This window comes from Phoenix dactylifera, chromosome 1, assembly GCF_009389715.1.
Source record: "Phoenix dactylifera cultivar Barhee BC4 chromosome 1, palm_55x_up_171113_PBpolish2nd_filt_p, whole genome shotgun sequence".
Lineage (NCBI taxonomy): Eukaryota > Viridiplantae > Streptophyta > Magnoliopsida > Arecales > Arecaceae > Phoenix > Phoenix dactylifera.
In genome coordinates, this window is record NC_052392.1 from 12,951,059 (window position 1) to 12,978,998 (window position 27,940).

Sequence of the window (27,940 nt, forward strand, 5' to 3'; positions counted from 1 at the left end):
ACCGAGTCATGATGTTAAAAAAGAAAATGGACAATGTGGCCCAATCTTTTTTTGACTTGTCTATCCAGTTGAATCATAAAAACTTGAAAATTTTCAGTCGACTTTTGATCTTTTTTTAACAGATTTTTTGAATGTATATCCTTCTAAATATGAGAAATTACATGAATACTTTTGTAAAGTTGCTATTTGTATATATACCCTTATAACTTTTTTTTTGCATATCTATCCATAAGAGTATTTCAGTCATATTAGTTTTAAGCTATTTATTTTTTAACAATGTTAGATGGTACGAGTACATATGCAAAAAATAAAAAAAAGAAGGATATATATATATATATATGTAAATAGTAATTTTATGAGGGTATTCATGCAATTTTATATATTTAGAAGGATATACATGCAAAAAACTCAAAGCAAATTAACAAAAAAGTTTCTATATTTACTTGCAGAACTAAGGTGCTTATATTATGACATGTTAACTAGCATAACAAAAAAGGAAAAAAGGAAAATTGGTCTCGGAACAGAGAAACAGGAAAATGGAAAAACTAGAGAGGAGGAGCTCAGGCAGTGGTGCTTGGACGGGGTGGCACGCCAGCATCGGAGGAGGAGGGAGGAGAGAGCTTCATGGTGGAACGAGTGGAGGAAAATCGGGGTATTTATAGAGAGTTTTAGGAGAGGAAGATAAGCTCAACTTATCGGCGGATTTGACCGGCCATTCATCGGTTAAAGTGGCCTCCAGTAGCCGTCGGCCGTTGGTACTGGCCCTGGGAAGCTCGCAGCTTCATCCTAATCCCCCATCAACAAATGCTCGGATAGGGGATTGTGATCCTCTATGCCGATCTCCCTCCATTTTTTTTTTTGTATTGCTAGGTTGAAGTAGGTTGGGCTTGCCGACTTCAATCCAATATGGGCCTAATTTGGGCCGGTTATCATACCAGTTGTTTGGAAATCATAAAAATGAACGGGCTCGTGTTGGCTCAATATTCATTCCTGGGTTAGATAATAAATTTAGAGCTTGTAGCAGATGTGAGTTTCATTGTACATCAATGTCCTTGAGGAGACTTTAACTACTACATAATCTTCAATGTTTTTCTTGATGACCAGATGCTTTTGGATTGTCTGGTTGGACTGTGATCTGAGGCATGTCATTGTTCAAGCCTCATTCCTTCAGGCATTTGGAATGTCTTATCTTGTTCTTATGAACTTTTATTCATGCTAGTATCTCTCGAAATTTGGGACTAGGCTGGGAAAGGTTCTTGACATGTGAACAATTTTTATCTGCACTAGTTTGACACTAGTGAAAATTGCTGGGCAAAGTTAAGTTTTGCTGGCTTTCATTTTGAAGGGCTATACTTTAAATTTGGAAGAGGTGAGTTGTATTGCGAAAGGATCTTGAGGTGAAGGTGTGTGGTAAGTGGGCTGAGGCGGCCTTTACTATGGGCTGTATCCATTGTGTCAAAAACATGTAAGCCAGTGAATATTTAGTAACCGAACAGTCTCTGAATGCCCCATGATGCTTGATGATGATACACTTTTTGTGTTCTCTATAGCCTTTGACAGTCTATATATGTTACTGCTGGATGCCTGGATGGCTGCAAGTTATACGGTAGTTTCCTGATGGATGTTGTCTAAAGATTACCATCTACCTTTTTTTTTCAGCAATCTGTGTTTCCATCAGTCCCAGACATTTGAGGAAGCTGATTCAAAGCAAGATGGGAAGATTGACAAGGAAGAGTGGCGCCTGTCTTGTCTTGCGACATCCCTCTCTGCTGAAGAATACGACCCTTTTTTAATAGTTTCAGAGAATGCATTGTTTGATCTCCTAATCTCCCTTTCTGTTTTTGCTATTCGGTCCATGTCTTGTTGTTTATTTGACCTGGCGTCTTTATGGATCCTTTTTTTTTTTAAAATATAAATATGAAGATTGACTTTACTATGACATGCTTGATCTTTTAGCTTAGAAACATCTAGAGCAAAAAAATTAATACCATCACACATCTCTACTGTAATATAATGGGAGAGCCCTGGAGCCCAGCCCGTGTATGCAGGACTCCGAGGGGCCCCTTTCGTGCTCTTTGATCCCTTTTTCTTGAAAAAGAAAAGGTTAGGTGGGATTCAGAGTCATTGGGTGCCATCCTCCAATGACTTTACCAACATGACAGGTTAGCATCCACATGCTTTTTGCTCTTTGCCTCCTGCAATGCGATGAAAGCCTGCCAAGGGGACGGGGTGGCTCAAACTTTATATTTTTTATTGCCAGGAATCGGACCCCACCTTAGACAATGATCGTTTCAGCTTCTAGAGAACATACGTAATTAGCTACTCATGTACCATTTAGACTACTTTATAATAACATGCATATAATCTTGATTGAGCATCATCCGTTTATATGATTTTTTCTATTATGCAGAATGTCATGCACCTCATGAACAGGGACATCACGACTGCATTCCCGAGCTTTGTGTTTCACTCTCAAGTCAACGATACATGAGCTCTTGATTTGTATAAAATTATTGGATTTTAATAGTGTGTTTGATGCAAATTTTTTCTCAGGAGAACGTTATACGACGCTGGTGTTGGTTTCAAGGATCAATTTTGGCGTCCAGTTTCTTTGTTCGACCACAATGCGCTCTATCATGGTAGAGAAGATTATGCCCTCAATATCTATATGTTTATTGATGTTAGGAAGCTGCTGAAACATCGCTATACACATTGAAAAAAAAAAAAAGTTTCCTTGTCATGCTGAAACATTGGCATTAACATGGCTTATCTACGTGAACAAAAGTCACCATGTCATCCCATCGCCCTGCCGTTACTAGATACATTGCTTTCTACATCAATAGACCGATGCGATGTTGGAAGCTTCTTGTCACGAGCAATCACATCTGTTTACAGAATACGGTGCATATCTACTGAAAAAAAAATTTAAAATAGTATTTTATAAGAATACAGAAATAAATAAAAATTTGAAAAAAGTAGAATTTTTTGCATACATATCCTTCTAAATATCGGATTTAGCATAAATACCCTTTCAAAATTGATATTTGCATATATATCCTTGTAAAACTCTGTTATTGTACAAATGCCCGTAATATAACAGTTGCTCTAACGGTATTAAGAAAAATTATATTTATATTAATTAAAAAATAAAATAAAATTTTAAAATTACATTATTGTCCCAATTTTCTTTTTCTACTCTCGGAATCGTGATATAGATCTATTTGCATGTTTACCTAAGGATATTTTAGTCATTTTAATTTAAAATCGTTAATTTTTTAGCGTTGTTAGGTAGCATGGGTAGATATGCAAAAAAAAAAAAAAAATAGAATGGCAAAATAAGTATTTTACGAGGGTATATATGCAAATACCAATTTTGGAAAGGTATTCATGTAAAATCCGATATTTAGAAGGGTACCCATAAAAAAAAAATAAAAAAAATATTCACACAAATTTAATTTTTTAAAAAATATTTATTTATTTATTTCTTGTGCACACGAATATATATATAAAGTATAAACCACAGTAAAGGAGCCATGATTGTACGAATCGTTAACTGAAAATTGTGGGCTGCTTGGTGGCAAAACCAGGCGCCCATGGACACCCAAAAAAAGCTCTTTTAATGCGCTGGGTCTTTCCGCGTCTCTCTTTGTAGCCCTGGCTTTCCTCTTTGCCTCGTCCTCCTATCTTTTTCCTTCCCTGATCACCGCCGCTGGAATGGAGGCTTCGGTCCTTCGAATCCCGACTCCGATCGGCCGTCGCAACTCTCTGTCTCCAACGTAATCACCTACAATTCCCTATTCTTCTTCTTTCTACTCCCTCGTTCTTCCCTTTGTAGTAGTATTAACCTGTAGCATCTTTATAATTTGCAGCAAGATAACTTTTTTGGTTCCAGTCCATATGATGGAATAATCGGAAAGGTTGCATCTTGTGTTTCTCTAACGGGAATTTCCCTCCCGAAGACTACGGTTTTGAAACTTTTAGTCCCTTAGCTTTTAATGTTTCTTTTCTGATATTCCTGGAAGCACATGAAGGTGATTTGGTCGAAATTAACTATGTGCAGAGGTAAAAATTAATTGTTCTATAAAGCAGATTTATTAGATCTATCTATCTGCATCAACATTCTCATAATAGTGTTATGATACATGCATAGATCCCAAAATTGAAGTTGATGCTTTTATGTTGATGGCATTTGCTATTTGTTATGTTGAATGAATGATACAAATGAAGGGCTGGTTGGTGGGAGTCTGGTGAGGAGAACATGGTGGCGGAAGGGAGCAGGAGATCAGAGAGGCTAGTCAATCCCTTAGACCCAAGATTTTCAAAAATCTCCCTTTTTTGTTGTATTTTTCTAGTGCAGTCCCCACCCAGCCAGCCACTCCACCCGCCTCCCCCATTCCACCCCCTGCAACCAAAGAAAAAAATAAAAAAAAAACACGCATGCATGCGTGCACACACAAAAACACCTTCAAAGACATAGGAGTTTTGATTGTGGGATTATGAACACCAGAGGAGGGAAAGAAACCTAATAGAATTATAATTGTATTCACTGCTTATAATATCAGTTTGCAAATCAGTAACATTTATTTGATCCTATGCTCTATGTGAATTCAAATATAGCACAGTGCACCAATTCAAATATTTGTTGTAGCTTGTTTCTTGCTACATGCTTTTCAATCTAGATTCTTTCTGCTTCTCTAAAATATTGATTTGGTCCACCTTGTTTGACAGATCATAAGGGCTTGAAAGATGCTTCAGTGGCATGATGGTTGGAGGTAGATTCTTGATCTTGAAGATTTTAATGGTCAGATTTGCTCCTTTTTGGTTGTCTTCTTAAAAAATGCTTAGAAAATTTGTGTGAGTGGTAATCAGAGTTAAGCAGAACCTAGTCTGTGTCTTGAAAAAATGCCATTCTTTCGATATATAGCAATATATATACAGCATGTTAGGAGGGAGGGAGGGAGTAAAGACATGGCACTTCTGATGCTGATGAAATATAACATGGGAAAAATGGATTTGCTGATCCATTAAATATGATCTGGTCAGTCCTCTGGTGGAATCCCCTAAATCTGGAAAGATAATTTCAGATTCAGGACTTCTTAGCAAAAGATTCCATCCTTGATTTATTTGGGAAAACTATTGCTCTAATATCATGATTATTTCATATTTCATGTATGAAGAAAGAGAAAAGTAAAAGTACATATGATTTGATTTAGCAGAACTCAAAATTTACCGCTTTTCTCGTGTTCAATTTAGGGACCTGCTATTAATTTTTTCTCTTACTTGGTTAGGGCTGCTACTACTCAGATCCTAATCAGCCTTGTGCAGTAGTACCAGATGATTTCTCCTTTGTGCTCTGTGCTTATTTGATGTGGCCTATTTTGCAGGCAAGAGGAGACATTTGATAACTCCTGATGTTGGGTATGTTAATGAGCAATTTTTTATATCCTAGTTGGTAGGAGGTGTCTTAGCCATCTCATCCCATTCCCACGAGAACATGGGACCAGGATGGAGATGGGATTTTGAAACCCATTCATGTAGGAAAAGAAGAAGAAAGAGGAAATAAAGGAAGGAAAGAAGAAGAAAAGGAAAAATGAACGGAAGGAAAGAAGAAAAAGGAAAGAAAGAAAGGAAGGAAAAAGGAAAGAAGGGAAGGAAAGAAGAAAGGAAAGAAAGAAGAAAAAGGAAAGAAAGAAAGGAGGAAAGAGAGAAGAAAAAGAAAGGAAGGAAAAAAGGAAGAAGGGAAAGAAAGAAGAAGAGAAAGGAAAGAAAAAGGAAGGAGAAGAAGAAAAAAAAGAACAAGAAAAGAAGTAAAAAAGAAAAACAAACAAAGAAAGAAAGAAAGAAATAAAGAAAAGAAGAAAAGGAGAAAAACCGAGGTAACCTGTCAGGATGCTCCACAAGATAGTCGCTAGGATAGGGCAGACCAATAGGGTATTCTATTTCGGGGAAAAACTAGAATACCCCCATTCCACGGAATTTAAAACTTTGTTAATGAGAACTTGAAACCAATCTCTCATGAGGTACAACTTTTAAACCAATCCTTGATGATGCACATTTTTATTATTTTTTTATTTTTATTTTGTCATAGCTATTAGAGTAGCTTCCAATTGTGATGTTGTAAGAACTGAGAACTTCTATAGCCATCCCTTTCCTTGGGTTAGATACAAACCATCCTAAATTACATGGCTAAAAGGAACAATCAAGTCATTCTCAGTCACAAGGTTTCAAATTCCGTGGGATGGCAGTATCCTGGTTTCTCTACCAAATGGGATGCCTTGCATTTTGCCCCTTCTCGGTGGCTATCCCGATTGAGTGTCCCGTTAGATACTCTCCATTTCTTTCCCCTTACTCTTTCCTTTGTATCTTTATTTCTTTTTTTGTTTCTTTTCCTTCTTTTCTTCTTCTTTCTTCTGCTTTTTATTTTCTTTTTCATCTTCTTTCTTTCACTTCTTCTTTCTTTCCTTCTTCCTTTCTTTTGTCTCCCTTTCTTCCTTTATTTCTTTCTTTTCCTTTTCTTCTTTTTTCTTTCCTTCTTCCTTCTTTTGTTTTTCTTCTCCTTTCTTTTCTTTCTTTTTCTCCTCCTCCCTTTCCATCTTTTTCTCATTTCTTGTTCTTTCATTTCTTTCTTTATTTTCTCTTTCTTCTTCTTTCTCCGTGTGGATGGGTTTTGGAGTCCTGTCCTTATCTCGGTCTTGTCTCATAGGAATGGTATAGGATAGCTCGGACACTCCTTGTTATTTACTGTTTGGTCCACGGGGAAACCTTCTCTCTCATGCCAACGAGCCATTTTTTCCTGGAAGTTCAGCTCTGGGAAGTGCTATAATCTTCTTGAAAATTATCAGATTCTCAAGCATGTGCCAAGCTCTTCCAGTGCCAGGCATTTTCAAGAAAATTGTATAGATTCTTTTTTGATCTGAAAAATTGTCTAAATATCATCAATTTTGATTCTTTTCTTATTAATATGTTGTTCTATATGTTCATAACGTGCGTTTAGTATTATTTCAAATTCCAACTGCAAACTCATTTTGTCCATATTTATTCAGTTGTATAGACAAATGGTAACTTGGAGGAAGAAAGGTAGTCTCTTCTTCGTCGGTTCTCTCTCTCTTCTTCTTCTTCTTCCTTTTTTGCATGATAGGGCTCTGGCCTACCTGTGCTAAGCATGGCAGAAGGCCCTTTTAAACTGTGGAAGGCGTAAAGCCTCGCTCTGCTAATGAGAAGGCTTTCACCGAGTAAATTCTTGTAAGAAATTTAACGGAGGGTCCGTGGAATAGATTCATTTCAGCTGTAGGCCTATGGTGTCACCTCTCTCACAGGCGGGAATGTACCACGCCCAGATTCCTGTGCATGGCTTTCTAGAAATTCCAAACATGGGTATCATGCTGCGGATTTGCCTGGGAGTTGGTTCATGCATGCATGCATGCACTGGATTAGTGGCTAGTTTGGCTTGAAGGAGCATGGGAATAGTGCAGCCTAACATGGCTAATATGCAATAATGTAATAGGGGATATCTGTAAGCAGAATGGGGACCAAAAAGAACTCACCGGATAAGTTCTAGGGGTACTTCTTTAACATTTTCATTTTCTATCAAAAATTAGGTAGCACTTTTTTTAACGGAGAAAGAAGAATAAGATATTTATTCACAATAATGGATTGGAACTTGAAAAGAAGAGGGAGGTATAACTTCCCATTGAAATATTCTCCTTTCTTCTCTCTTTTTTCTTTCTTCTAAGATGAATCCTTTACTTGAGACTGGCAACCTTTTGCCTACAGGAACCCGAGTACCCATCGAAGTTGCTGTAACATAACAACTTAAGATGACTCCAAAAAATAAATCCTTTTTTCCTCTTTTACCATGTGTGTTAATGTAATACATCAAAAGATAAATAATATGGCATGCTATACTCAGCAGTTTGATAAAATAAGGCAGCTAACAACAAGTATAGGAACAACAAATGCAACAAACCTGGGGATACAAGACTTCAGTTTGCTGATGACGGTACAGCCTCGAGTAGATATTAGAGCAAAGACTATGAGAAGAGCCTGAGAGAGTAACCGCAATATCTTCTTCTCATGTCCATTCAGGGACTAAAACTAGATACTGATTCTTTGTTTTCTTGCCTGGCGACCATGGCTAAATCTTCATCCGGCTCGCAAAGGTCATCCGGTTCTTCTGCCTTCGATATCACATCCTTTGCATTCATCACCCAATTTAACCATATAGTCCAGGTCTGCCTTCCACCACAGTACTAATAGAGTTCTGAATCTTGAATATACTGCTGACAACAATACACTGCTCAAAAAAGCCTACTGCTAGCTTGATATTCTAGAAGAGATTGACACCATAGATCCCGGGCAAACTTCAGGCATGCAAACTGATCTCATGAAACCACAAGGTACAAACTGTCCGGAACATGTAAACAATTCACTCTTCATTAATCTAGAGGAGAACACAGAGGCAGAAACAGAATCACACAAGTAATGATTCTCCATACGATGCAATATTAATCACACTTACAATCCAGGATGTTCTTCCACTCCACGTACAAGTAGAGATATACCTGAGGGGCATCATACTTCGACACCACTTCAATGCACCAAAAGCTGTCTCCTCATGCTGATTACTGAGTTAGTCCAGGTAAAATCCCATAATCACTACCATGCCCACAAGCAAAGATTGGTCCCAAACAACACTCCAGTATGATACTAATATCTTTGAAAGTTGTACCATTAGATGATAAAAGATCATCGCTACAATGACAAGTGCAATAAAACAAGAGGGCTTAAGTCTCCACCCTAGTTCATTTTGTGTAGTGAAAAGTACTGCATAAGACGCTGCATGTAGAAGAAATGACCGGCTATCCACAAAATCTGAAACTAGAAAGGTAAAAAGACTACCGTTTTGATACAAAACAAATTACATCATCTGCAAATGAAGATCCGCAGCCTGCTGAGCAAGCTCAACCATCATAGCCTCATCAAAGAACTTGTTGATGCTCACGTCCTCACTCATTCCCTGCAAATAAAAAGGTAGATCCATGTTAAAAATAATTGGAAATATTCTTCGTATCTTCCTCTCAAGAAACATTATTAGTGTCCCATTTATCAAAGAATCCAGGTAAATTGATGTTTCTAAATGAAAACATACCTTCCGGCGCCTTGTTTTCACCATGAACTCCCGTGCAAGGTGCTGAATTGGTGCTGGTTCTAGAGGCCGGAGGACTATGCTCTTATCAAGTGGGTCACCGGGAACTATGGCCCAGTGATCAAACACAGAGAGGCAAAATGCTTGCCCCTGAGTATGGTACCTCAAGTCCGTCTCAAAGCCAAATGATTCTATCACCGGTAAATATGCCTGAAAATTTTGAAATAATATTTTAAAAGATTAGTAACAAGAATATACTACAGGTCTGCTTCATTAAAGCGCATATACGCAAATGAAAATGAACATATGCCTCTACATCTACAGTTCGGCATAAAGTGATATAAATACAAGCAGGGCAGGATATTCAACCTTCACAACATATACGGGGGTGCCAGGCTTAGGGACATCTGCTGTTACATGTCCACGTCTGCGTGACAACACCGTATAAATTGCAGAGACACAATCGATTGGTGTATGGATCTGAAAAAGCATGAAAGTATCAAATATGTTGTGATAAGAGACTTTAAAAAGAGAAACAAAAATGATCAATATAATTTATTACTTCTCCTGATTTAATTGAACACAAATCATGTTACCTCTACATAGTAAACAGGCTCCATAAGCCTCGGGTTCGCCATGAGGAAAGATGAATACACCACACGCCGAGCGGTGGGAATAATCTGACCACCTCCTCGATGCAAGGGCTCAGCGGCAATAGATGCATTTAGAATTTTGAATTTGACATTCCGGATAGGTTCATCACAAAGAGGACCTTCCCGGGCACCCCACTGAAATCTGTGAAAGAGGCCAGGAAAATATTTAGAACCCAAATTAATATATAAAGCTGCTAGCAAAAATATATATAGTCATGCTTTACCCTTGAACAATGGAGTCCTTGACAGCACTCAGCAAGTTCTTATCAACTTCACTTGGGAGAGTATCATCTAGTAGAATGTTGGGGCCCTACAAATATAATTAGAATCATTTTAATTATCAAATTTGTCAGTAAGTCTGAACAATTTTTTATTTTCTTCAAGCATAAAGACACTTTGGTGCTTGATCATGGAGATAAGTTAATATTTAGTGATGCAAATAAATCATATGAACCAAACATATAATGAAGGTTGTGAAACAGTAAATGATAAGCAACAGTAACAGATTGTCAATACTTTCATGAGAAACTAACGAGCCAACACTAATCTCCTAGCCAAATGGTGTTTTGCAATTACAAGAACAATTGGGCCATTTAGTCGAGGGCAATCCTCCAAAACCCATTATTCTCATCGTCATTTATCATCCGTTTATTATTCCTGGTTTAATAGTCCATATGGACATTATATTTATCTTTGAATCTTTTACCTGCTTGTCTGGCCCAAATGCCCATATGCTCCTTGCTGAAAGCAAATCCCAATCATAACGTTTCTGAAAGAAATCACTGATATCCTTTTGTTTCGAGTCAATGCTCACAACACCATTCTCAATATCTTCTGCCAAACCCCTCTCTAGTGGCTCTGCAATCTGTATGTAATGTAAAGTCAGGCTGTGTACTTGACATGCCCGTGAGCTGCATACAGTCAAGGTGTTAACTGACATAACTAAAGATCTAGCCTGGAAGATATTACAGTTCGTACCATAGTAATTTTGTTTCTTTTGTTGGGAGTTTCAGCAAAACATTTCATCGAGGAAGTCTCAACCACCGTTTCGCAAAAAGTCACAACTGGATCTGCCACCTACATCAACATAAGGTAGATAAACAAATGCTTGATGAAGACAAATGCGTGTGAAATATTTGCATCTAAGATGTGGAAGGTATACACCAAAAGAAACAAACATACCTTGACTTCAACTTCAGAGTAAAGTTCCCTGAGATCCTTCATGATGGAATCAAGATATATCTCACCTGTTCCTAGTATAGTATGTTCACCTGACTCCTCTACTTTGGTGATAGCTAAAGGATAACTCTTGCTGATTTTTCTAAGGCCCTCCACCATCTTTGGTAGCTCGCTTGGATTCAATGGTTCGGTTGCAGTTTTTACAACTGGCAGTGTATTGAAGCGAAGAGGCCTAAATATGTAAACATCTTCATCCATATCCAAAGGACATAATGTTGCAGTCTTCATGATGGAGGCATCTACACCTTCAATTAGAACCCAAGAACCAGCAGGCGCTTTACTGATGGGAATACGGTATCGAGCCTGGTAAACCCACAGTTTGGTAACCTCTTTGACTGTCATGTCTTCTTCGTCATCAGGTGAATAGCCTTCCCCCAGTACACGTAAGGTCTGACCAGTCTGTATGGTGCCACTGTAGACTCGGCCAAAAGCATCAAAGACACTACAGTCAGACTTGGGATAGAGTTTTGTAACATTAACCATAAGGGGGCCATAAGGATCACAGTTTTTCATAGCCTCAGTAATATATGAGTCTTGAGGTCCTGTATATATGTGCTCTATCTTCTTTGCTGCAGCATCCTTGGCGGAGGGGATGTGCTGGACAAGCATGTCAGTAAATCCTGTCGCAGATCCAAAGACAGAACTACAAGCCAACCTCAATAAAGGCCTAACATTCAACTTATAAGCGGCATTGCTTAGGGTTACACCAAGTTCCGCAAGAGTTGTCTCCACACTCTTCTTATGCTCTCCAATTACTTGGCTGTAGATTTTGTATAAAGGTTCGAGAATAAACTGGACAAATGATCTTTCTCCTCCACCCATTGGGGGTTTCTTCCTGAAGACCCTTTCATCAGGATGATAATACAGGTCTCCCCATAGACGGGCTGCAAACTTTAAATAGTCAAAAGGAATGCCATGGAGTTTTACGTAAAGCTTAGCAAATGACTGCAAGGTGAATGACCACCCAGCAGTTGCACTTGCAAAACAGACATTCCCAGCAACAGGATCAATCACTTGGGTGCCTCCTACACTAGTGGAGTAAGAAGAGATAAGGTCATTGATAACTTCCAAAGTGTGTCGCAGTTTGAAATAAGCATCAGTTGGTGGCAGCTTAAGCTCTGTAATCAGTCTATCGACCTAAAGCATCATAAGTTAACAAACAATTAATCATTTTAAATTGATCTAACTAGCAGACAATAAAATATGGAACAAGGTTGCTGCTAAGAAAAAAAATTGAAGTACCACCTTGTTTATCACAACTACAATGGGAAGTCTTTCTTGTATTGCATGGCGTATAGCCCTCTCAGTATTTACCTGCTCATCAGAAAATAGGGACATCTGAGGATTTAGTTTCAAAAAAAATTCCCAATAGACAGAACACATTGTTTGTATCACACTTGCTGGTTAATAGCACAGTTTGCTTTTCAGTAATAACACACAGCTAAGCACTGTATACCAGATAATAGTTAATTGAAGTTTCACTCTTTTGAGTTGTTTTTTGCTGGCAGCATGTATTTCATCTATACAGTACCCACCACCCAAGATTTCAGAAACACCTTTGTGCTGCAGTTGTGCTGTGTCAGGGCTTAATTACCAGAAACAGTACCCTAGCACTTAAATGTATTCTTCCAAGTTGTTGAATTGTCATTCTCGATAGATAGCTATCTGGGCCCCTATAATCCAGTAGATAGATGTTTCCTCCAAAGATTGGCTTTTCCAAATTTATGTAGACTATACAAAATATAAGAAGCTTGCTTGAAAGCTTCAATGAGACAGCATAACTCTATTCATGATCAATATGAAAGCTGATCCACCACTCAAAACTTCAATTTACCGAGTTGTATATGGATTGTAGTTCATAGGACACCTTTAAATTCTCGCCACCAAAATATTTGATTTAAAGTTCTAAACAGTAAAAAGCTTCTTTCTGTAATACCTAAATGTGCTTGAATGCTTACCATTCTTGTTGAGATAACTTCTACACAGAAACACCATACTATGATATAATAACAAAATTCAACTGAATTCAACTAAAACTATAGCCTTGTAATGCTTTAGGAATTCGTAGCATGCATTTTCATTATACTTAATTGGGAAAATGATTATCTAATAGCTAAGGTAGTAAGGTTTTCAACCAAAATGTAAGGAATTCACACAAGAGTTATGAGCTCAAAACTCACACCACAGTACCATGCTCTATTAGAGTAGATTCAAAAGCTACTTCAGTCTTCAGATCAGTAAACCCCTGTTTATATAAGATCAGAAACTTATTTCAGATAAACAGTTAAACCTTATGCTCTTTAGCTTTCATTCCAATCCCCCCTTATGTGTAAAATTGATTTAATTTTATCTGCTAACAGTCTCCTGTTTTTTAAGTAATCACAAATTTTTTTTGGCACAATAAACCTAACCTTTTCCTTCCGTTTTTATTATTTTTCATTGAACTCAAGAATCAGGTCAAATCGGCTGACCCAATATCACTCATTTCGCCACATAAAACAATAATGGAGACTGATTTTTTTTTTTATTGAACATTTAATTCCAATAAATGAATGAGTCCTTTTCTAACCCAGCAAATATTGATTCACCACTGTGCACTCCACGAACAAAAACTTTCAATTAGGACTAGCTAGTAATGTCTGGTTAATCAGCTAATTTAAGTTACATTCCATGAAGTTCTTTTTCACTTTCAGCATGAAGCATACTCATATAGTACCCACCACTCTAGACTTCGAACAAGATCTTAGTTTCATAGTTATGTTGTATCGGTACTCTCTCACTTACAATAAATAAGTACTTTGCCGTTAACAAATGAGTTCTTATGTGAGTTGTCTTTCTAACGAAAAGTGCAGTTAAGCCCAAGTACACAGCCACGCTTCCTAACATCACTCACTTTTCAATCAAATTCAGCAACTACATGAACCAAGAATAGAGGATCAACTTGATGAGGTGAAGAGAGGGATTACTTACCATAACACCTTCGGCAGCATCGACAACCAGCACAGCCCCATCAGCAAGGCGGAGAGCAGCAGTCATCTCATCAGAGAAGTTGACATGGCCGGGAGTGTCCATTATGTTGCAGAGGTAGGACTTGGCGTTGCTGTCCTCGAGCACAAGGGACATGGGCACGGCCTTGATGGAGATCCGGCGCTCCTGCTCATCGATCCTCGTGTCTGTGTACCGTATGTGCCGCTCGCTGTCAAGATCGAAGGTCGAGATCTCGTGGGTCTGCTCCACCAGCATGTCCACGAACACCGTCTTGCCGTGGTGGAGGTGGCCGACGAGAGCGACGTTGCGGACGAGCGAAGGGTTGGAGGCGAGGCCGAGGAGGAACTCGGTGGAGACGTAGGTGGAGGAGTCCCTCACGCCGACCTCGAACTTGACGGTGCGGACGGGCTTGATGATGGGCTGCTCGAGGGGCTGCTCATCCTCGTCCATCACGAGGGTCTCCACGCCCTCGCCGTAGACCTCTTCGGCGGTGGGGTAGTACTTCTTGTCCTCGGCGAGGACGATCTGGGAGGCGGCAGGGTCGGTGTCCATGTCGTCGGCGCCGGCGCCGGCGCCGGAGGCGGTGATCCAGCCGTTGGCGGAGGGGCTCGGTGAGGCGGCGGCCTCGTCGTCGGAGCGGGCGGAGCCCGCGGGAGACTCGTCGCCGGAGTCACCGGCATCGTCGGAGTCGCGGTCGGACTCGATCTCCGGGCCGATGTAGTTGCCGAACTCGTCGTAGAGACTATCGTCCATTTGGGGATTCGCGCGGGGATAGAAATTAAGACTCCGGCTAGGGTTTGAAGTGGGGAAGGGAGTGGATCAGGTTTAGGGTTTAATGAGATTGGAAATGGGAAAGGGCAGATTATTTTGTGGCGGTTCGAGCAACGGGCCAGAAGGAACTCGAAAGAATAAAAGTTCTATAATGCCCAGCGCCATTTATATGACGCCACGTAGCCAAAACGATGCCAAGACGAGACTCTCAAAACTATGTCGAACCAACGAGACCTCTTCCGCTATTCTTACACATGATCCTTTTCGATTTGAGAATTTATAGTTTTCATATCCACGGTCTTGAAAGGTTGTGAAGGAGGCCTAGCATACGCCGGTGCACGGGAATAATGTCTTTAGGGTCTCACGCAGGTTGGAGATGACTAAACGGCGACTACAAAGATGAAACAAGAAAGAGGTGGGGAACATCTTTAGGCAGATTGAAGTAGCTGAATCAGCCATTGCAGCAATCCAAAACAGCGAAGAGATGCATGGAGGTTTGTCCGAGGGTGAGCAGGAGGAGCTTAGTCTCAGCTCACCCGGCACCATTCCCTTCTTTGGCAGCAGAAAATCTTTTGGAAGCAAAAGTCACGGGTTCAGTGGATTCTGGAGGGAGATCGCAATACCAGATTCTTCCATCAGACAACAATCATTCGTCAGCAGCGGAACAGAGTCCATAGTATCAAGGAGAGCAGTGGCCAGATGACCGATGATCCAGATACGGTCAGGAGAGTGTTGGAGGAGTTCTTCAGGTCGAGATGGATAGAGTAGATCAGGGATGGAGGACTACCCGCCCAACCTGTTCCATCGATGAGGGTCACGGATGTGAAGAACACTGAGCTGATTAGGCCGGTGACAGCAGCAGAGATTCAGGAGAGTCTTCGATCCTTGGCTGGGGATAAGGCCCCGGGGCCGGATGGCTTTCCTCCTCTTTTCTTTCAGAGGTACTGGCGCATAGTCAGACAGGATGTGATTGAGGCTATCCTTCAATGTTTTAGCTCAGTTACCATTCCTAGTGAGTGGAAACGAACCTTTATCACCTTGCTTCCAAAGAGGCAGGATGCCATAGAACCGAGTCATTATCGGCCCATTAGCCTCTGTACTACCATCTACAAAATTATTGCGAAGATCTTAGTGAGGCGAGTCAAGAGTTTATTGGCTGAGTTGGTTAGTCCCGAGCAGGGGGCCTTCATCAGGGGACGTAGTATCTTTGATAATGTACTGATAGCCCAGGAGTTCATGTGTGATCTCAGGCAGGCCTCATGCTGGTAGGGATTGATGGGCATCAAGTTAGATATGGAGAGAGCTTATGACAGGATGGACTGGCACTTTTTAGTACACACATTGGAGATTTTTGGCTTTCACCGCCAGTGGATCAGTTGGGTTATGTGCTGTGTTTGGTCACCTTCATTTGCCATTTTAGTGAATGGCACGCCTACGTACTTCTTCGAGTCATCAGTGGGCTTGAGTTAGGGTTGCCCACTGTCTCCATTGTTGTTTATCCTATGCTCGGATGCCCTATCTAGAGCTCTCTGTAGTGCTGTTGAGTCCCATGCCTTGGAGCCTTATAGGCCGAAGACAGGTACATTCCGGATCTCCAACTTGTTGTTCGCTGACGATTATTTTCTGATGGCTAGAGCGAGCAGGAGGTCAGCACAGGTGATCCGTTGGATTGTAGGGGAGTACTGTAATGCATTAGGCAGCGGATCAACTTGGCCAAGTCGGCGGTATGCTACTTACCGAAGATTGAGGCTCCAGTGAAAGATGTCATTTTAGAGATTTTGGGGATTAGCGAGCAGGTTGGCAGCATGCAGTACTTGGGGATTCCCATCACCGGCCGGCAGCTGCGTAGGAGTGATTGTTCGGGGGTGGAGATGACGATCCGTCAGCGTCTAGAGGGGTGGCAGACAAGCACTCTCTCCATGATGGGCAGGATCACATTAGTCAGCGTCAGATCAGTGTTGAGTTCTATTCCCATATACTTGCTCTCTAATACAATTGTTCCAATGGCTTTGCTGAGGACATTGGAGCAACTGCTTCGGAGTTTTATCTGGGGTGGGCGAGCTCGAGGAGGTGGCATCCATTTGCTTGCTTGGGAGGTCCTCTGTCAGCCGACTAGTAGTGGGGGCTTGGGCATTCACTCTCTTATCACCAGGCGGGAGGTATTGTCAGCTAGGCATGTGGCCAGATTTATTCTGGAGCCGGATGGGTTATGGAGTAGGTTGATGAGAGCCAAGTACGTGGAGAGGTGTGTCGGCGACTCATTCAGACCTGGGCGCAGTGCTCCTTCATTTGGTGTGAGATGTGTGGACGAGCCCCGCAGGTGCTCCCTTGCATCTCGTGGGCAGTGGGGGATGGTCGTAGGATAGATGTTGTTGAGGACCGCTGGATGGCTGGATTGCCGATTTTTAGATGGCCTACCATGTTCGACCCGGCGGCAGTAGCCGGTTGCAGAGTTTGTGATCTTCTGGTTTCCGGAGAGTGCAGATGGGATACTGATCAGATCCACCTGCTGTTTGGAAATGACCTCGCTGAGGATACTGGCTACACCACTACCCTTAGAGGGGACGACAGATAGGAGGGTATGGAGCCGGACTGGTAGGGCAGGAGCTACAGCCAGTGACCTCCGGACTACACTAGACCCGAGGGCCACACGCACTCTGGAGGGCTGATGGATATGGCGATTGCGAGTCCACCCACGGGTAGCCCTCTTCCTGTGGAGGGTGGCATGGGGCATTCTACCTACAAGAGGGGTATTGGCTCGGTGGGGGATTCACGTACTGAATGATTGTGAGGGATGTCCTGTTAGGATCTGATGCATGCCGCAGAAAAATTTCAAAAATTTTCAGATCTGCAGCGGAATTCATGCAAGATCTCGTTCATTGCATGAACGTATTTTAAAACCGTCGTTTGTAGATAGATTATGATTAAATTCTTATAAACCATTTTAAAATCATTAAGAAGATCAGATCTTCACCTTGTACGGGTAGATGGTCTCCGCAAATCTGATTTACGTGGTATTTGATGAAGGTTCAGTGGAAGCCGCACACGCGTCTAGCCTCTACGGGTATCCACACAAGGCAAAACACCGATCGAAGCTTTTAGATCTTCTCGGGGTGCTAGCTCCCTTGCAGAGATGGCTATTGATGGCTGATATCCTCCCTATCAATCAACTCTTGAATACCTAAGGGAGGAGGAAGAAGAAGGATGGTTCAATGGAAGAAGAACAAAAATCCGCAGCCTTTTCTTTTTCCTTCGCGTTGGAACCAAGGAAGGGGATGAAGTAGACCACGCCAAGAGCTTCTTTTCCCTTGCTTCCTTGTGGCTGAAAGGAGGAATGGAAGGAGGTTCCTTGTTGCCAAAAATCCCAAGAAAAACCATGAAAAATTCGGAGCCCCTTTGAACCCCTCTTTTATGGTGTGTGGATAGAGATGAGCTCCTAAATTTTAGGAGCTCATCTTTATCCCTTTGTGAATTTAAAATAGGAGGGGCATGGCCCCTCCTTTTTCCTTCACGCCACCCGCCACTTAATCTAATTAAGTGGAGAGGGTTGGGTCCAAGTGCTAGGATTCAATCCTATTCAAAATAGGATTTCCACCCATTTCAATTTCCTCCAAATCCTAATCTAATTAGGATTTAATTGAATCATAACTCAATTGAACTCTTCAATCCTAATCCAATTAAGAGTCTTGTAATTAATTAGATTAAAATTAAAATTAATTAGGACTTAAGAAAATCCTAATCTAATTAGGACTTATTAAATTAAATTAAATTGCAATCCGATTGCAATTATTCTTTCTTCAACTCCCTAACTCTTAGCGAGTTAACTAATTATCAATCAAATTGATTATTTATGATTTCTAATTACAATTCAACCATCGGATCGGTCAATACCTCTAATATGTGTGACCCCATAGATTCTATTCTGACTGGTAGTGAGATATATTGCGATATCTATCATAATATCATTGAAAACTCCTTTCAATGGGTTGAAACAATTCCAACTCAACTCACCAGGAATCATCGACCATCAAGATGGTCCCTATAGTCTCACCATCCACCAGTGACACCTAGCAGCATGTAGTGGCAATCAAGTAGAATGGAATGATGAACCTCTAGGTGCAGTTATCGTATGATACAGTCCTTATATCGTAGATCCCTACAGAACGAAGGTCATGGATAACTCGTCAAACCCCGTCGTCTGTCATATGTCTAGATTTATTCGACTTGAGTTCGAGAGTGGAAAACTCTTTCTCCACTGTATATATTGCCCTGGCCAAGGTCTTAGAACTCAGTCTTATAAATCACATAGGATCACTCCTCATCTATCAAGGTCGATAGATTCTATGTAGGTGCATACCCTACTCCTACAGTGAACCTACTGCAGCCAATCTACACTACAAGGATCTATATGACTAGAGACCATGTATATGTGTAGTCAAACTATAATAACCTCACTGTGAGTAGCCGAATCACTGCAGATCAAAGGACCAGTCACACTATTGCAACATCAAGCAAGTCACTGACGAGTGGATAGATATCCAAGTGACTTCTTGTCTTGGTCACGCTCAGTACCCTTGTTCTCTAACAAGCATATGCACTATCACTTCAGTGTCTCTACATTGTGAACTTGAGTCTCGTCCATCCATAAGGAAAACGATCTATGCACTGATCTTATCGGATCGATCACCATCCTCGTGATGAACCATTGATCAGGAGCATTTAGAAATTAATCACCAATGATACATGGCTCAAATTCACAACTCTTAAGAATATGTATCATCATCTTATTAATTTCTTGGACGATTCATAGACACATAAACAATATGAATGAAAAAGATGCCTATTTATTATTCAATAATAATAAAGTCAAGTACAAATTTATATCCCAGAATAAATAATGTGTCAGCCAGATTGGCTTCTAGGGCATACATCTAACATGTCCGGGGGAGGAGGAGACGATTGGTCACGCACTGTTCACGTGCCCACGATCTCTTCAGATTTGGGATATTGCTTTGACCCAGCAGCATAGATTTACTTCACCGGAGACATTTCTGAGACAGCTGAGAGACTTTGCTCGGAGATCTGACATGGCAGAGAGGGGAGTGGCATGGGCATATGTGGCATATCACATATGGCTAGACAGAAATGCGGGGATCTTCAAGGGCAGAGGATTCTATCCGAGATCAGTAGTGGACAGAGCCTTAGCACAGGCATATGAGTTGGTGAGTGTTGCAGTTGTGAGTTTACCTGGAGGCGACAGGGACATCTGGGGTTCCTCTTTTCCTACAGCATCTAGGTATGCGACGATACCGATGGTATCCTGGGAGCCCCCACCCCTTGGTTTCCTCAAGGTGAATTTTGATGATAGCATCTCAGAGGGCGGTAGCAGATGCGGTGTGGGCTTTGTGATCAGAGACTATGACTCCAGATTGATTGCGGCTGGAGGTCAGCGTATCTTTGGTGAGTCTGTCCCAGTGGCAGAGTTGCGAACGGCATGGGAGAGCCTCGTTCAGGCCAGAGTGCACCTGAGCGCTCGGCGGGTCCTACTTGAGGGAGATTTGATTACAGTGGTCGACTGGTTTCGGAGTGGACGTGTCGGGCCAATTCTGCACCCTCTTGTTTATGATATCTGCCATCTTGTGGGAGAGTTGGACTCCTTCCGAGCCACGCATGTCTTTCGTGAGGCGAACAGTGCGGCGGACTGGGTCGCCTCATTCGCTGCATACCACTCTGGAGCTGTGCTATGGAGGGGATTGGAGCGAGTGCTGGTGGCACTAGAGCGTGTTTTGCTTTCTAATTATTCTGGGCGTTCTCACGGTTTGTAGTGAGATGCCGGTACACCAAAAAAAAAGGGGGTGGATGGAACTCACCAGCGGTTCCAGATATTGGAGATTTTTTTTCCTTCAAATGGAAACAGCTATATATTGCTAGTGTATTAAGAAGATCATTCAGCTATATATTGTTCTAGCAGAAGCAATGATTTGTATTGAAGTAATCGCTCTGCTAACGGCCCAGTCAGCAACTCTATCTCTCTTCCCTTCGCTACATGTGTGGATATTGCTCGAAATAGAAAAAAAGGTGCTGCGAGTCGGCTTCAGTCATTTGGATCGCCCTTGACTTGGTTGGTATCTTGCTCTAAAAAAACCCGGAACGATAGGGAAGCCACTTTCAGTGGAAGAAAAATCAGAAATGAAAAAGGTAATAAAGATCACCACTTGCGAACGGAGGATGAGATAGGCCATATGTATGTAAGCAAGGAATTGAATATCTTTTTGTCCTAACTAGCTATGATCCATGAAATAACATCGACTAGTCTCCTCCAATCCAAATCTCATCGGATCGAAAATATGTAACATGCACATTGTAGGAGTAGAATATATAGCTAGCAATTATGATAACTCTACCAATTAAAGTACGCTATACCAATCCAAATTAAATGATACAGAGCATACTGTACCGCACCGATTTGATACCAGTATTTAGTATAGGTGGCAAGCTGATATTCGGTATGCTAAAAAAAATTTGTACCGTATTGTACTGACATTGTGCTAGTATGGCATAACTATGAAATTTAGTACCGAAATGACAAACCTTGCTACCAGTATTATTTCTTATGATAAACAACGCACTGGCTTTTGCTTGCCCTAGACCTGCATCAAATTTGACTCAGAAGACCATCGAGACTCTTGTATTAGCTTGTGGCATCATACATACAGACGCCCTATGTGATGCATCATAGAGCGCTACAATTTTGTTATGCTTGGAAGACGGAGAAGGTTGTGGGCTAGCTTTGACAGTATGAATACCTGATTCGGTCCCATGACAAAGAATAGCTAGTTTAGGATGGGGATAGCTGGGTGTAGCTAAAACTTGTAATGGGTCGTCTCGGCTATTTTGTTTATTAAAGTACCTTCTTAAGACATGAAATGGCCAGTTTTACACCAATACAAACTTTTTTTATCATTATTTCTATAATCCAAGCTTCCATCTGATTGACATCAGGATCCGGTTATTGTGTGTAGAACTGGGCTCAAGAAAGGACCGGTAGATTACAAGTTTGAAATCATCTGCATTATGTGGCATCTTATCTTTTCCTACTCCTCTCCATCCACTCAAATTCTGAAAGCCCAAAAAACAGAAGAGAAGGAAAATAAAAAAGTTTGTTCACTGACTTCAGTTTGGAGGGGGGAAAAAAAAAGGACTGGCCGGTTTTATTGGTTGCAATATTCATTTCTTTTAGGGGACTTTTCTTTTTCTTTCCTTTTTTTTTTTTTGCTTCCTTTACATGCCACTGGCCAGAAACCCCATGGCCTCAAGTCAAGTAGTGGGTTGCTCAGACTCCGACTCATTATAATAACCAAACAAGAGCCCAGCATAATAGGTTGTGTTCCAGCTTGTTTTGCTTCTAATGGGAACTTAGGAAACTTCGGAATTTTTTACATGAATACTCTTATAAATATCAAATTTTGTATAAATATTTTTGCAAAATTGATATTTGCATATACATCTTCGTAAAACATTTGTTTTGCTATTTTATTCAGTTTTTATCCTTATTTTTGCATATATACCCATCCCATCTAACACCGTTAAAAAAAATTAACAGTTTCAAGTTAAAATAACTAAAATATTCTTAATGGATCGATGCGCAAAAAGAAATATTTATAATGCTATCGCGATTGAGACAAAAAAGTAATTTTAAAATTCTATTTCATTTTTAACTGAAATAAATATTGTTTATATTAACACTACAAGAAAATACACTTTCAGCAACTAAATGAATAGTGGTCGCTGCAAAGAAGGCTATCTGCGACCAACATCCTTGTTAGTTACTGAATGATTGTCCTACACCGACTAAATGCATATTTGGTCGCGAAAAATCAAAACCAAGTTGGCGGGGTGGAGGTAAAACTTTTGGCCACTAAAGTTTGGTCGCTGAAAATTAGGCTATTTGCGACCAACATCTTTGTTAGTTACTGAATGATTCTCCTACACCGACTAAATGCATATTTGGTCATGAAAAATCAAAACCAAGTTGGCGGGGTGGAGGTAAAATGTTTGGCGACTAAAGTTTGGTCGCTGAAAATAAGGCTATTTGCGACCAACATTCTTGTTAGTTACTGAATGATTGTCCTATATCGACTAAATGCATATTTGGTCGTGGAAAATCAAAACCAAGTTGGCACGAGTCCAATATTTCGCACGGGCTGGAGGTAAAACTTTTGGCGACTAAATTTTGTCCTTAAAGATTCACCTCCAGTGACCAAAAAAAATTTAGTCCAGAAAAACTTTTACGAATGGCGCCTTTTTCCGATGAAAAAATTAGGCAGAAAGTTTGAGTTTTTTAGTGACCAAACTTTTGGTAGTAGAAGGTTTCCGTAAAACCGAATGATGTTGTACTAGCCCCTGTAAGATGCTAATTTCTAAGTTCAAAAAAAAAAACTGCTTATTTTCAAACGGTGCCTTTTAACACCTTAATTCACTTAGGCATATCCTCGTCTCTTTGGCTGAATCTCAATCCCACAACTTTTCTTCATACTTAAATTCTTTTTTATTATTATTATAATATAATTTTAAAAGCTCGAGCTCGGTGCTTGACTCCTTGTCAAATAAATATACGGATCGACAGGATACGCGGCATGCGGACGTGGGAACGAAAATCCGCTTAGAAATATATAGAATTCTTAGACATCCTACGGGCATGATATTTTTGAGTAATTATAAATTAAAAAAAAGGTAAAAAGAGAGAAATCTAAAATGAAACTAATTAAGTGTGCCTGCTGCCCCACCCAGATACCTTCGATAGCCCAAATCCCAATCGCTCTCCAACCATTTCTCTTCAAATTTTCCGGTCTAAAACTACTAACTCTATATTCAATCTACCATTAAAGTCAAAAGGAGCATATTGCTCTGGATCTGCTGATAAACATGACCAAAAGCTTAGATCGGATCCCATTCTGCCAGTTTGTACAGTTCAAATTTGAGAATTCATATTCCAATGATTCTTAAACACAACACTACATGGCTACAATGGACGTAACCCTCAATGCTTACCATTAATGCTATTAATTATATCTATAGGAAGAGAATTTTGTTTTACATTCAAAGAATGATGGCTTTTCATAAAACTTATTTTCAAATAACTAAAATTCGTAGAATTCATGCCTCTTGTTTTCCTCCCTTCTATATCTTTTAGTTAGTGGGCATTCTTCCATGGGTTTAACACTAATATGACCACAATTAAACCATTTGAAATAGGGCAAAGAGTTTGTAAAGGCTCTTTTTGGAAAGAAAAAGGTTTGGGACCTTTTGTTTTAGATTTTGATCCCAAATCTGTATAAATTCTCAGCAAGATTAGATAGATCTAGCAGAATTCAACTCCACTTTGACCCCCCCAATGGCTTCTATCGTGATTCAACTTAAATAGCTTATCATATCCTCTTTTATTGTTATTGGATCTGGTTTAGATTTGGATCTAAAACTAGATAACCAATAACTATTGTTATTGGGGTATTGGATACTAAAATCTTAATCAGCTCCCATTATGATCCAATATAAAATTCCCATTGAACAAACTTGCCCCTAATTGACCTCCTTACATGGCCGAAGAAATTAGCAAATGGGAATGGAACCAGTTGGATTTCTTCCGCTAGGGTTCCAGATTCACCTCTCTCACCGTCCGTTGATCCAGATTTGGGCGGAAATGTCGACGATGGAGCACCTCTTCATGCAGATTTTCGAGCGGAAGAACTGGATCGAGGACCAGCAGGCAGCAGATCAAGTCCCACGTGCAATCTCTGGCCTACAACCTCCTCGCCGACGGCGCCCGTCCTCCTCCTTGGCTGTGGGCCATGGAGTCGGTTGAACCTGGTTGCCCTAATATTGAAGGTATTCGATTTCTTTCTCCCTCGCGTTGGGGTTTCTAGGATTTTGAGCCAATCCGGTTCTTTCTGGAGAAGTTTCTAAATTTCTTCAAGATTTCTTATTACTGAATCGAGAGTTTGGGATTTAGGGTTTTGTTGTGAATTTAAAGGAAAGGGGGCTTTCTGGTTTTTGATTTGAACTCATTGTAGCTTAAAGGTTTCTTGAATTTGTCATAGGGTTTTCATAGGTTCAATATACTGCTACGAATTTAAAGCTCTGGCATTCTGGTTCTTTCTTGTGTTTTACTTGGTGTCTGGAACTATGGTATTGTGTGTTTCCGGTGTAGTATGTCTTCCTCCTCAGATTCTTGAAATATTGGCCATAATTAGCTTGAATTGTTTCCGATAGTTGCCCGAGAGTTCTGATTAATATGTATTTAGCGCTGATTATTGTAGAAAGCAATCCTTTTTCTTAGTTCCTTTTGTAGGGTAGGTTTTAGGTGCTTGATCCAGGAATGTTTTCTTTAAATCTTTAATTTTTTGCTCATGTTGCACGGTTTTATAGGACAACTTGTCCTCTGGGTTACCGGAAGCCACAAGTATCGTTAAGTACTCAACACTGCTTGATTTTGTTCAGCACTGGATTTGGAAAGCCGTCTATACCTCTCTGAGTACCGCTAACAGTTACGGTCATTACTCTTCAAAACATTGTGGTGCTTTGGATTCATAGTTTTATTGTTTTTCAGAATAATGCAGGAATGCATCGTTGAGAGCTCTGCTGTGCTGTAGCACAGACCAGTGTACCACAGGATGTGCCTTCTTTTTGGATTACCTTTTTCCTAGCATCAAGGTTTTAGGAAAATGCAACAGAGTTGTGACACCCATTCTTTAAGTTTGATGAGTGTGTAGCTATTGGTGGCTTGCTGCCTTGAGTGAATCTGCAACGGACGATGGAGCATGATAGAAATGTGATCTAAATGCATCTGTTAGCCTAGGCCTTCATCCAGGTGCAAGACACCCAGCTTTGTATTGAGCCACTTTGTCGCACCATCTGAGCTAATAGTATGAACATTATCCTTTTCTGTGCATGGTGATCTGTGTCAGGGGTGAAGCCAGACTGACCAGGTTTGTGCCTTAACCATTCCATACCATCGAACGTGACAACCCCCGTAAAAGCCAGAATAGTGGGTTAGTTGTTGAAGGGGACCACGAAGGGCAACCGATTGACTTATACGGTTACTTGCAGCAAGTATTCTATATTAATGACACTGCAGAGAGACGTGGCAATTGGAAAGTTGTCCAAAGATTCAAGCATCGAGGTATATGGGATGTGCCACAGATGAGTTATTTTAGAACCCAATGATGTTGATTTAGGTACTTGTACTAGTTGCATTGATCATACTACATAATGATTTTACTTATGTTTTTAGGACAAGTTCAAAATCTCGGATGATTATCATGGCAATCTAGTAGCTCAGCAAGCTGTCCACAGAAAATGCTACAATATTCACAGAAATTAGAGGCACAATATGAAATCGCATTACAAGCATCTTAAGAACGTCTTACATGTGGACCCTTATAGTCATCCATGCGAACATGTGACTCAAGAGGATTGGTGCCACTTAATTGACGATGTGTGGAAAAGCAAAGAACACAAGATAACTTATATATTTAGTGCTTCAGAGTTTATAAGTAAAATATTTGATCATAATGTTTTTTTTAGATTTTTAATTTATATTTTTTTGAAGGTGAGATCAAAAGCTAGCAAAAAGAATAGGAAAAAGCTTGAGTACAATCATTGTTCAGGATCTCGGTCATTTGTTGCAACAATGACTATACCGGTAATATGTTTTTGAGTATATACTGGCTATATTTTTAGTGAACTGCCTGTGAAACAGTCTATGGGATAGTTTTGGCTATTGTAAAATAGACAATTTGCTGCAAGTAAATTTTTTATTCTAGTTTGCTACAGGTATATTTTTGGAATCCTTTTATGCAAGTAGATCTGACAGTTATTCTAGTTTTCTTATTATGTAGTGGCTATATGCCAATCTAAATTACACTTTGCAGTCGGAGTTTAATGGTTGTGAAAACCTTGAATTTCCAGAATTCTATATGAAAACTCATACCAAGAAGAACAAAGAGTGGATTGATCCTATTTGCGCCGTGAAACATGTAGGTATCTAAAATCTCAATAATCATTTAAATCAGTTTATGCTTTTGCAAGGTTATATACATTTAATTCTGTTGTTACCTTTGCATTGATAGTCAAAGATGTTGAGCTTGCGAGAAGAATCTTCCTAATCCGGTATGCATTTAACATCAGAGGAGATGTCTAGGCAGGCACTTGGAAAAAGAAAGAGATACATTCTTGAATTTGGGGTTGGGCTGAAGCCATCTTTATCTTCTTCCACACCTAGTTGTGTGTCACAAGACCATGTTGGGAAGTTGCAGAAACTTAAAGCTGAGATGGAGGAGATGAAGATAGAGCGTGAGATGGAGCGTGAGGAGCTACGGAGGCAATTGGAGTAGGAGAGGAGAGAGCATGAGGAGGAAAGGAAAGAGCGAGAGGAAGAACAGAAGCAAATTGCACATCATACAAGTTTGGTGATAGAGTTCTTAAAGGAAAAGACTCAAACGCACAAGTCATCTATCCATCATGATAGGGCCATGTATTCAACTGGTGGTACAAATACTCGTTGGTATGTATGCTCATTTATATTACGTATGTTATTTAGAGATTTTGACCAAATTAAGCGCAATGTCATTGTGAACTTATACTTGAATTTTAGTTTATTATTTTTCACATGTGGTTATTAATTGTGTATTCTTTTTTGCTTTCTCAGATACATGGTGGAGTTATGAGCATGTGAAATCTAGTTTTTGGTACATGGATGCTTTTGTTCAGATGATCATGGTGGAGTTGTCTACAAGCAGAATCCAGTTTTTGGTATAAGAATATTTTTGTCTACATGATGGTTGTTTGGATGAATAGCAAGATCAGATATTTTGAAATTTTTAATTTACATTTTGATGTGTTTGGTGATGATTATTACCTTAACATATGGTATGGATGAAATATTGTGATGTATGGTTAATAGGTATGCTTGACTTTAGACTTATTGATGATGATATTTATAATGAATGATTATGGATTCTCCAACATTGTGTATACTTCTATTTGGATGAGCAAATGTATTGTGCAATATGGATATTGGATAGGCTGTGTTGGTTGTACTGGATTTGGAACGAGCCCAAAAATAAATATTAAGCTTATAATTTGA

General features: G+C 40.2%; 1 protein-coding gene and 3 long non-coding RNA genes across 12 annotated transcripts; 3 read left to right on the forward strand and 1 right to left on the reverse strand.

Moving 5' to 3' along the window:
* The first annotated feature begins 855 nt into the window (after window positions 1-855).
* LOC120110912 lies at window positions 856-2,605 on the forward strand. Its single transcript, XR_005512039.1, has 2 exons — window positions 856-1,851; window positions 2,411-2,605. It is a non-coding gene; the product is annotated as an uncharacterized LOC120110912 (long non-coding RNA).
* Window positions 2,606-3,481: 876 nt separating this feature from the next.
* LOC103723555 lies at window positions 3,482-7,650 on the forward strand. 4 transcript variants are annotated; one of them, XR_005512043.1, is made up of 3 exons: window positions 3,482-3,776; window positions 3,870-4,801; window positions 5,385-7,650. It is a non-coding gene; the product is annotated as an uncharacterized LOC103723555 (long non-coding RNA). The 4 variants fall into 4 exon arrangements; XR_005512042.1 differs by having other exon boundaries at window positions 3,870-4,772; XR_001880371.3 differs by lacking the exon at window positions 5,385-7,650 and having other exon boundaries at window positions 3,498-3,776; window positions 3,870-4,062; window positions 4,729-5,212.
* A 1,027-nt stretch (window positions 7,651-8,677) lies between these two features.
* Window positions 8,678-14,927, reverse strand: LOC103723556 (110 kDa U5 small nuclear ribonucleoprotein component CLO-like). Its single transcript, XM_008814509.4, has 10 exons — window positions 14,008-14,927; window positions 12,283-12,351; window positions 10,981-12,174; window positions 10,777-10,875; window positions 10,505-10,663; window positions 10,023-10,108; window positions 9,742-9,940; window positions 9,515-9,625; window positions 9,149-9,355; window positions 8,678-9,016 (listed from the first exon to the last, which is right to left on the reverse strand). The coding sequence occupies exons 1-10, from the start codon at window positions 14,776-14,778 to the stop codon at window positions 8,918-8,920; spliced, it is 2,994 nt and encodes a 997-aa protein (XP_008812731.1). The 5' UTR covers window positions 14,779-14,927; the 3' UTR covers window positions 8,678-8,917.
* An 8,433-nt stretch (window positions 14,928-23,360) lies between these two features.
* LOC103723557 lies at window positions 23,361-27,828 on the forward strand. Of its 6 annotated transcripts, none has more exons than XR_005512045.1 (4): window positions 23,361-24,681; window positions 25,222-26,831; window positions 26,925-27,358; window positions 27,503-27,828. It is a non-coding gene; the product is annotated as an uncharacterized LOC103723557 (long non-coding RNA). The 6 variants fall into 6 exon arrangements; XR_005512047.1 differs by having other exon boundaries at window positions 23,363-24,681; window positions 25,403-26,831; XR_005512046.1 differs by lacking the exon at window positions 23,361-24,681 and having other exon boundaries at window positions 24,689-26,497; window positions 26,764-26,831.
* Window positions 27,829-27,940: the final 112 nt, after the last annotated feature.

Coding starts and splice junctions, on each gene's coding strand:
- LOC103723556 (XM_008814509.4), bottom strand. CDS start 14,778: ATGGACGATAGTCTCTACGACGAGTTCGGCAACTACATCGGCCCGGAG. Junction 9,941..10,022: donor AAGGACTCCATTGTTCAAGG/GTAAAGCATGAC, acceptor CCTCTTTCACAG/ATTTCAGTGGGGTGCCCGGG. Junction 9,017..9,148: donor TGAAAACAAGGCGCCGGAAG/GTATGTTTTCAT, acceptor TTTTATTTGCAG/GGAATGAGTGAGGACGTGAG.